Genomic DNA, 10,876 nt, shown 5'->3' on the forward strand with positions numbered 1-10,876 from the left:
CTTGGAGACTATGTATAATCTGAAATTGGACCGCTTCATGGGTAATGAGGGTCATGAAGGGGTAGAAAAGTGGTTAGACCATATTGAGAAGACTTTTCAGGTGATGCAGAGTCAAGGGAATCTTCCTGCTAATAGATAGGTTGAGACCACTACTTGGTCTTTAGGGCGAGAGCCAGCAACTTGGTGGGTAAATCAAACTCAATTTATGTCACCTGAGATGGCAGCTGATTGGGAAGTATTCAAAGAGAATTTTAAGAAAAGATTTGTTCCTCCGGAGTACATTGATCGTAAGAAGCAGGAGTTCACTCAATTGAAGCAAAAGAATATGTCGGCGCATGAGTATTACAGGAAGTTTACAGACTTATCTCGTTATGATCCTGATACAGCTGGTAATCAGGCAGAGATGCTTCGCCGTTTTAAGCTGGGAACTAAGAGGAAATGGCGAACTTTTGCTAGTGCGCTTCCTTACACCACTTATCATGAGTTTTCTGAGATTTTGGTTCGGATGGAGGATTCCGACAACCTTCCTAGTAATAGTGAGGATGATGAAGATAAAAATGATAATCAGAAGAAAGATGATAGGGGTAAAGGTATCTCCACTCAGAGACCCCGTAAGACACAGAATTTCAAGAAAAGTGGAGCGAGCTCGAGTTCTTCCAGTGGAGGATTTAGTGTCACCGGCCCGATGAGAGGTGGAAGATTTGCTAGTGGACCCAGGTTTCAAAGGCAGAGAGACTTTGGTGGTGCAGGTGGTTCTGGTGTTCCGTTGTGTCGCCGTTGTAATTTCAGACATCATGGAGAATGTAGAATAAGTGGTGGTGCTTGCTACACTTGTGGACAGTTGGTACATAGGGCTGCTCAGTGTCCCCAGAGTCAGCAGAGGTCTCAGCAGTCTACTATGCCACATCCAGCGCCGATTCAGCAAAACTTTGGATCAGGTAGTTATGGTCAGACGGGTCGTGGTGGTGCTTATCACTATCAGGGTGATGCTGCTCCCTATGCTTCCGGACAACATCAGTATTCTCAGGATCCTTATTTTCAGTCTGGGTATTCCCAAGATCCTGGAGGTTATACTTCATATCCTTCCATGCCAGCTAGCGAATCTCAGTGGCATCAGGGAGGTCAGCCCCGACATGGAGAGGTTGCTGCTAGCAGTGCAGGACCATCTAGGCAGTCTAGCCAGTTAGGACAGGGATGTATTTCTCAGGGACGAGGTAACCAAGGTAACAGAGGTCGTGGTGGACGACAGCAAGCTCAAGGACGTGTTAATCACATCTCACTGCAAGATGCTCAGAATCATCCAGATTTGATTATGGGTACGTTAAATATTCTTGGTCATTTTGCTAGAGTTTTGATTGATTGTGGTGCAACACATTCTGTGATTTCTCATACGTTTGCTCAAATGACTCAACCTCACCCTACACCTCTAGGATTTGATTTAGAGTTTGCTATGCCTAGAGGAGACAAATGTTATGTTGATAGTGTTTATCCAGGGTGTCCAATGATGGTAGATGGTGTAGTTATGCCAGCTAATCTTATCTCGTTGGACATTGTGGATTTTGATGTGATTTTAGGGGCGGATTGGTTGCATTATAATCGTGCCCATATAGATTGTTACGGGAAATCGGTTACTTTTCATCGTCCTGGACTACCAGCGGTTACTTTTGTGGGTGAAAGAAGTGGGGTGAGACATGGTGTTATTTCTGCCATGAGAGCAAGGAAGTTGTTATCGAAAGGTTGTCAAGGATACTTAGCACATGTGGTGTTAAATGATGTTGTTCCTAGCAGTGTGGAGGAAGTTAGAGTAGTCGGGCATTATCCTGATGTATTCCCAGATGATTTGCCTGGATTACCGCTAGATAGAGATGTGGAGTTTTCGATTGATTTGCTTCCAGGTACGGATCCTATATCTTTGACTCCATATAGAATGGCTCCAGCTGAATTGAGAGAGTTGAAAATTCAGTTACAGGAATTAACTGATAAAGGTTTCATTCAACCTAGTACTTCACCTTGGGGAGCCCCAGTGTTTTTTGTAAGAAAGAAAGATGGAATTTTGAGATTATATATTGATTACAGGCAATTGAATCGGGTAACGATTAAAAACCGTTATCCATTACCTCGTATCGATGATTTATTTGATCAGCTCAAAGGTGCGTGTGTGTTCTACAAGATTGATTTGAGATCTGGATATTATCAGTTGAAGATTAAAGATGAAGATGTACCTAAAACGGCTTTCAGGACCCGTTATGGACATTATGAGTTTTTGGTGATGCCATTTGGATTGACTAATGCACCTGCAGCTTTCATGAGGCTAATGAATGAAGTATTCCAGCAATATCATGATAGGTTTGTCATTGTTTTTATCGATGATATTCTGGTATACTCTAAGTCGAAAGCAGATCATATTAGACATCTTAACTTGGTATTAAAGAAATTGAGGGAGCATTAGTTGTATGCCAAGTTTAGCAAATGTCAGTTTTGGTTAAGTCAAGTGGCATTTTTGGGGCATGTAGTATCGGCACAAGGAATTCAAGTAGATCCTCAAAAGATAACAGCAGTGGAGAATTGGGAACAACCACGAACCGTCACAGAAGTACGGAGTTTTCTTGGTCTAGCAGGTTATTATCGACGGTTTGTTCAAGATTTTTCTATGATTGCTTTGCCACTAACGAAATTAACCGGGAAGGATGTTAAGTTCGAGTGGGACGAGAATTGTGAGCAAAGTTTCCAGCAGCTGAATTATTGCCTCACTCATGCTCCAGTATTGGTACTTCCTGATGATAGCGGTAACTTTGAGATTTACAGTGATGCTTCTTTGGATGGTTTGGGATGTGTTTTGATGCAGCATAATAGAGTGATTGCCTATGCTTCTCAACAGTTGAAGATTCATGAAATGAATTATCCTACTCACGATCTTGAGTTGGCAGCCATTGTCTTTGCTTTGAAGATTTGAAGACATTATCTCTATGGTGAGAAGTGTAAGATCTTCACAGATCATAAGAGTCTTCAGTATCTTTTTACTCAGCATGATCTTAATCTTCGTCAGCGAAGGTGGATGGAGTTACTAAGTGATTATAACTGCACTATTGAGTATCATCCGGGTCGTGCAAATGTGGTAGCTGATGCACTGAGTAGGAAACCTCAAGGTCGACTCAATGCTTTGTATGCTTGCCGTGTTCCTCTTCTTGTAGATTTGAGAGCTATTAGAGTAAAGTTGGAGTTAGAAGATTGAAGAGAAGCTTTTCTTGCTAGTTTTCAAGTCAGGCTAGTTTTAGTCGATCGTGTACTTGAAGCTCAGATGGTTGATGAAGAGATTCAAGAAATGATTCAATTGAGAAATGAAGGGAAAAAGAAAGACCTCAGGATTCGAGAATCAGATGGCATGCTTATGCAGGAGAACAGAATGTATGTGCCGAATAATGAGGAATTAAAGAAGGAAATTTTGGATGAAGCACATTGTTCAGCTTATGCAATGCATCCAGGAGGGACTAAGATGTACCATACCATTCAACCATTTTATTATTGGCCGGGTATGAAAAGGGAAATTGCAGAATATGTAAGTAGGTGTATTGTTTGCCAGCAAGTCAAAGCAGAAAGAAAGAAGCCTTTTAGACGGATGCAACCACTGCCCGTTCCTCAGTGGAAATGGGAAAATATAACTATGGATTACGTGTATAAGCTTCCACGTACACGAAATGGATTTGATGGCGTTTGGGTAATTATAGATCGGCTTACCAAGTCAGCACACTTTATTCCAGTGAGGGAAAAGTGTCCCCTGAATAAATTGGCTAAGTTGTTCATCACGAAGATTGTGAAGTATCATGGAGTTCCAGTGAATATTATTTCTGATCGAGATCCAAGATTTACTTCTAAGTTTTTTATAGCTTTTCAGGAAACTCTTGGTACGAAACTGCTTTACAGCACTGCTTATCATCCTCAAACAGATGGACAATCAGATAGGACTATTCAGACATTAGAGGATATGCTGAGATCTTCAGTGTTACAGTTTGGTGATTCTTGGCATGATCGCCTAGACTTGATGGAATTTGCCTACAATAATAGTTTTCATTCGAGCATTGGTATGTCACCATTTGAGGCACTTTATGGTAGAGCTTGTCGTACGCCATTGTGTTGGTCAGAGGTTGGTGAAAGAGTGCTTGAGGGCTCAGAAATTGTGGATGAGACTACTCAAAATGTTCAGGTGATTAAGTCTAACCTGAAAGCGGCCCAAGATCGACAAAAGAGTTTAGCAGATAGACATGCTACTGATCGAGTATATGACGTGGGTAATTTGGTATTCTTGAAATTGTCACCTTGGAGAGGTGTAGTGCGGTTTGGAAAGAAAGGCAAGCTAAGTCCTAGGTATATAGGACCTTATGAGATCACTGAATGATTGGTAAAGTTGCTTACAGATTGGAGTTGCCTCCGGAGTTATCTAAGGTACATAATGTGTTTCATGTCTCGATGCTTCGACATTATGTTTCAGATCCCTCACATGTGATTCCTCCTCAACCTTTGGAGATTAATCCGGATTTGACGTATGATGAGGAACCAGTGACTATCTTGGATTGGAAAGACAAAGTTCTAAGGAATAAGACAGTGAGCTTGGTAAAAGTATTGTGGAAGAACCACTCAGTAGAAGAAGCTACTTGGGAGACAGAAGATCGAATAAGAGAGATGTATCCAAGGTTGTTTTATGAGTATTAAGTGGATTGTTTGGTTGTATGAATTTCGGGGACGAAATTCTATAAGGAGGGTAGATTGTCACAACCCGTCCTGGAATTACCTTATCGTTGATGTGAAAAGACGAAATTACCCTTAAGGTGATTAAGGTACGTGTGACATATTATTTTGAATTATTCATACTCTCCCAAACTTTTGGAAAATTGTAAGTGGATTAAAATTGGTTTGTAAATTGTGTGGTTAGGGACCTAAAGGGATTGGATGGTGATTGTTTTGGTTGGACCACACGAGACACCTCCTCTCTCTCTTCCCCGATCCCTCTCTCTCTCCTCCTTCTCAGTTCTCTCACTCTCTCTCTCTCGAAACCGTACGGACAAAGAACAAAGCCCTTAAATCTTCACAGATCGAAGGTTCTAAGGTAAGAATCGAACTCCTCTTAAGTCCCTGAGTTCAAATATACTAATTTTAGAACTTAAAACCTTCGTTATCATCGTGAAACCATAACCCCGAAAATGTGCACTGTTCATGCACACGTGAATTGTTGAATTTCAGGGAATTTTAAGCTCACAGTGAGCTTAAGGAGGTCCTCACGAGCTTCGGGGTACGTCGTTGGTAGAATTTGGACGTCGGAGGACTGAGAACGAAACTTTTCAAATTCGGCCGGAACTTTCGAGGCTTTTTCCGGTGAATCCCTGGCGAGTTGGGGGTTGAGGCAGGTATGGATGTGTTCATCTCGTCAAGATCTTCATTTTGATATATTATACGTAAGAAATGGTGGAGGAATGACGGAGAACAAGGAGATTGAAAAATCTCCAGTTTTCCGGCGCCCGGCAAAACCAATCCGTGCCCCTCCCGGCGCGTGAGGGCAAGTGCGGCCTCGAAATTTTTTTCTAAAAATACCTCGACGTCCGTGACGTCGAGTAGGTCACTTTGGTATATTCATATACCCAAATTGAGCATCGTATGAGAAGTTATTACGAATTGTCGGTTATGTGCTTTAAATAATGTTTTTATAGTTGTTTCGCATATAGGTGATACCTATCCCGAGGACCAGCGCATTCAAGGACGTCACGGGGTTACGACCCTTCGACTTACCAGTGAGTGGGCAGTATTTTCTGTATTTACCTATATACTATTGATTCTTCCCAGAAATTGAATTTAAATGAAAGTGTTTTTTAAAATGCCATGCATGCATATTATGAATTATATGAATTAGTAATTGATGCATATATATGTGAAATGGTGTTGTGGACGCATAGGTGAGTATCAGATGAGTTTTATGTTAATCATGTAATTTATTGTGATGTGAATTGTATTGAAAGCTCAAACCTGCATCCCTGGTGTTAGTGCTTATATTATTCACGAGGGGTTAGAAATGTTATTAATTGAAATGTTTTCAAAAAGCTTTGTTTTACTGACCCACTCAATTTTGTTTTGCGCCCCTCCAGGTTCTAGTTAGCAGTGTTGGTGGCCCACGAGGATTCCCACGGCGTACTGACAGACTACATAAATGTAGGACTCACCTTCGGGTGTTGTAATTTAGCTATGGTCCTACTTGACTGCACCTTCTGATTCTGATTAGCTGAGGAGGTTTGATGTGTACGAGGGAAGACTGTTAACAATATTTTCCATTTAAATTCACATTGATTCAGATGAATCACATTGGCTTTTTTTAGAAGAGAAATCCTCTATAATTTTGTATGTTCATGAATTTGTTTAATTCCTAAATCCAAATTGAAAATTTTACCATTTATAGACGAACAAATGCATGCATTTGTGGGTTAGGTCGATATGATGGACCCTTGCACCTAGGTTTTAATTCTTTTTCTCTGTAAATTAATGTTGTTGACAATATAGCATTATAAAATGACAAGAGGAGCAAATTCATATAAAAGAAGACCATAAGCTAGTCGAAAATATACATAGTTGAAAAGCCTGCAAAGGAAGTGCAAGAAATAATCACACAACCCCGCCTGTTTACAGTTGTGACACTTCCCCAGGCGTTGTGCGACTTGAAAATTTGTGTTGCAACCGTGTGTACCTTGTGCTTGATCCAGACGGCAACGTCTTGAACAGACATACAGTGGGTTAGAGACTAGAGTACTGCTGCAAAGACCCTAATCCAGTCCTCAAATAATAATAATAGTTACTAATAAATAATAATAATAATGTTGTGACCAGAAATTTTGAATTATTTTCATTACTTTCTACAGTAATCCATCTACTATACTAAAATGCCTTGCTGAAAGTAATATTATATATCGGTATGAATTTGTTCAGTCGATCATAATGTTTTTTTAGTAGAGTGGTAGCATTAGTGAGAAAGAGGTTCAAGACAAAAGGGATAGAAAAAGATCTAACAAGATTTTGAAACAGACTATAAGAAAATATATGGAGTACTTGGAGTAAACGGAAGACTTGGTGCAAAACCGAGCGCACTGGTGTTCTATGATTCATACAGCCGATCCTACTTAATGGTAGGGATGGACACTTGGAACCGAAACTTGAACTAAATCGAACTACACCGAACGGTTTGATTTTTGCAGCTTTGAAATGATTTTGGTTTGAAATTGAACCGCAGTTGAGAAAAACTGTTTGATTTTGGTTTTGAATATCTAAAATCCTACTGAAACCGAAACGCACGCATCGCAAAAATTAAATAAATATTTAGCTTAATACCATTGGCTGTTGGGTTGTAAGGGCCTCATATATATGGAAGACAAGCATAGAACAAATGAGGTATATCTACATGAAATATTTAGTCAGTGTTTTTGCTTCTCAGCTTTGAAAAATCGATACGATATGGTGATATTCCTACTACTATATTCTCTAATACATTTTTTACGCAAGTGTTTCGAATAATAAACTATTTTGATCTTAAATTAGGTCGATATTTAAGTGAAAATATATAATATCTTGGGTGCAGTTGGCAGTTCTTCAAGCTGAATTAGGCCGTAAGAACGTAGAAAATCAACGATTAAAAGGTGCAGTTCATGAGATGAACACTAATTACCAGGCGTTGCAGGTGCACCTTGTGACACTGATGCAACGCCAGAAAAATCAAAAGACTGATCATCAAACTGCAGAACAACAAAAGGTGTGTGTGTACAGTGGCGGAGCCAGGAATTCAAACTAGGAAGAGCCTTTAAATCCTATAAACAAAATGAGACAAAAAATATAGCAATATAACTAATGAGAGAAAATTAAAGGTTCCTTTTTGTTATTGGCATGAAAATTTTTAATCAAAAAGGCTGGTAGATCTTTAACATGTGTGAAAAATTTAGTATTAAAATAATTATATCATAAAAACAAAACTTGTAACGAGATTAACAATAAAGTTAACATTAATTTCAAACAAAAATTTAAAATCATGGCTCAATGCTATTATTATGAGATTTTTCTTCAACATAAATTAACCTTGTTCTGTATCAACTAACCAAAAAAATAATTGCTGATAAAGAACTTGAAGGAGGTTCACCAACAAATTTAATTATATCATAAAAACAAAACTTGTTACGAGATTAACAATAAAGTTAACATTAATTTCAAACAAAAATTTAAAATCATGGCTCAATACTATTATTATAAGATTTTTCTTCAACATAAATTAACCTTGTTCTGTATCAACTAACCAAAAAAAATAATTGCTGATAAAGAACTTGAAGGAGGTTCACCAACAAATTTTGAACCCTTGAAGTGCAGGAACACAAAAACCCCTTCAACCACCAAGCCGCAGATTCTTTAGTTACAAAACCAACAGATAAGGTATATAAACTAATATTTCAGGATAGGCCCGTGCCCATCTTGGTCTCCATGTGGCTCTGCCACTGTATATGTGTGTGTATATATATATATATTAAACAACACATGATATATATACACTATTGTGTAATTATTTCATCAGTCAAATTGATGCTTATCTAAACAGACGGTGATATAAATTTACAATATAAAGCGTAAGTATCTATATGACAACATTAATGTTTATTTCAAGTTAAATTTGAGGATGGTGATCATTAATTTTTTTTTCAATTGCGTCGTATTAATGGAAAAAAGCATTTAGTTTGTAAATGGTTTTAAACTGAAAGCAAAACCGTTAATTTGAAACCGCTCCTAACACAACTAAATGATTTGATTCCATTTCAGTTCAAGCTTCAAAACCGCACCGAACCAAATTGCAAAAAATTTTGGTTGAGGTCTTGGTTTTGGTTTCACCCAAAACGGCACCGAACCAAACTGTGCTCACCCCTAGTTAGTTGGATAAGGTTGGTTCGTTGTTGTTCTTGTTATTTTTGTAGTGATAGCATTACTAACTTCAATAGTTAGTTGGTAGGAGGAAGAGAAATTAATAAAGATCAAATCCACACCAAGATGCATAAGCGAGATTATTTTTCGTTGCTATGATACAGCGTCATCTGCAGTTGACATTTTAATCTAGCTAGCCTAAGTTCAGCAACTTATTTTTTTCAAAAGTTCAAATTAAAAAGAGAATTCCTAAGTTAGAAAACTATTAGATCCTAGCTTTATTTATACTACAGGATCTCAAACCTTGTGGTTTACCTCCGGTTGCACGCCTATACTCGTGTTTCGATGAACGCAGTGGGATGGTGAACCAATTTTGTTCAAACCAAATCGTACGATTGAAACAGCGTTACAATCCTTTATTATATTCATGACGATGTTAGGACGCAAGCCAAGTTCAATCCTGAAATATACAAAGGTTTCACCGAGGTATCAAAATCTTAATGTAATTAGGGTAATTTGATAATCAACTTGATTTCTGTTTCTATTATACTTCACTAATTCCTAATCTATCAAGCACCGGTCAATTTCATACTTTCAAGGACCTTCTGAAGAACTCGTGGTGAGGTACCCCTGCTGAAGCATTAGAGTTTCTCTCCAACCATGAGACTAATCACAACGGGACACATGTTAACGTCCAAATAAAGCTCCTAAAGTCCCCAATCGACCACGAACGAAAGCGAGCAACTCTTCTCAACAATAAAGGTAGACCATTCTCCTACAATGAGTCCCTAATGTCATTATTACCTTAAACTCATCAATAGAACTCACCAATAATGATTATACTTGAACCTATGTATTGTGTAAACTCTTCACTATTAATGAGAACTCCTCTACCCGTGGACGTAGGCCAACTTATGAACCACGTACATCTTGTGTTTGCTTTCCTAGCTCCATCTCTTTACATATTATCCTCACTAGGTGATTGGAGTAACCTTGCAAAGGCCACAAACTTGACACTTTACATTGTTCTAAAGTCTCACTGATTTTTTACATCAACAATTTCAATTTGGTTTCAATTCCCGATTTAAGTGCATAAGTAAACAAGTATATATGAAATCAACCACACTTCTACTCACTATTCTAAAAATCTTTGCCTAGCGCCGCCTAGGCCCAGCTTAGAGGCTAGGCAGTTGGTCACCGCTCCGATTAATGCCTAGGCGTTTGAACGTTAAGAAATGGCACCTAAACCTATTGAGGCGCCCGCCTATACTGCGTAGGCACCCACCAAACCCGCCTAGGTTGCGACTTACTTAGACAAAAAATAAATAACTTTCATTTTGATTTTATTTTTTTTCAGTAAATTGTAAAAGACCTATTGGATACTTAAATGGACACACATTATATGCTTGTTTCTCATGTTTTCATTATATTCTAATACTTCATAATAAATGTCATTCTATTTTGTAATTTATAATTTAATTACATATATTTTATGTAGAAAAACACTTATTTACACGAAATATAATAATTTATTTAAATCCGCCTAGCGGCTTAGGCGCTAGGCTCCATCCCGCCACCCGACTAGCACTTAGCGCCTTTTAGAACCTTACTTCTACTACAATTCTAGATAACTTAGACCCCATTTGGTATTGCTTTTTTCACCAAAAGCTGCTTCACTTTAAAGTTAAGCAGTAAAAAAGTGTTTGGTAAAAGTAAAATATCCTGCTTATTTTAAAAATAATGTTCTTCGGACAACAACTTTTAAAAGCAGCTTGTAGATTGCTTTTTAGAGTTGCTTTAATAAAAAGCTGACTTGAGCCTTTAATAAATATTTTCAATTATTGTAATACCTTCATTAATCTTTTGAAAACAACAAATTTACTCTTCTACACACATTTTATCTCTTAGAGAATAAAGTGACTGCTACAACCTCAGACCATGATTGTTG

General features: G+C 38.2%; 1 protein-coding gene across 1 annotated transcript; it reads left to right on the top strand.

Moving 5' to 3' along the window:
• Positions 1-217: 217 nt before the first annotated feature.
• Positions 218-7,819, top strand: LOC139191986 (uncharacterized). Its single transcript, XM_070813027.1, has 4 exons — positions 218-1,214; positions 1,656-1,895; positions 1,986-2,323; positions 7,610-7,819. Exons 1-4 carry the CDS (start codon positions 218-220, stop codon positions 7,817-7,819), a joined length of 1,785 nt encoding a protein of 594 aa, XP_070669128.1.
• The last annotated feature ends 3,057 nt before the right edge of the window (positions 7,820-10,876 follow it).

This window comes from Malus domestica, chromosome 15 (genome assembly GCF_042453785.1).
Source record: "Malus domestica chromosome 15, GDT2T_hap1".
Classification (NCBI taxonomy): Eukaryota; Viridiplantae; Streptophyta; class Magnoliopsida; order Rosales; family Rosaceae; genus Malus; species Malus domestica.

Bases quoted from the DNA above. Each gene is read 5' to 3' on its own strand.
- LOC139191986 (XM_070813027.1), top strand. From the start codon at position 218: ATGGCAGCTGATTGGGAAGTATTCAAAGAGAATTTTAAGAAAAGATTT. The intron at 1,215-1,655 runs GTAACCAAGGTA...CTGGACTACCAG, and splicing joins ATGTATTTCTCAGGGACGAG to CGGTTACTTTTGTGGGTGAA. The intron at 1,896-1,985 runs GTACGGATCCTA...TAACTGATAAAG, and splicing joins TTCGATTGATTTGCTTCCAG to GTTTCATTCAACCTAGTACT.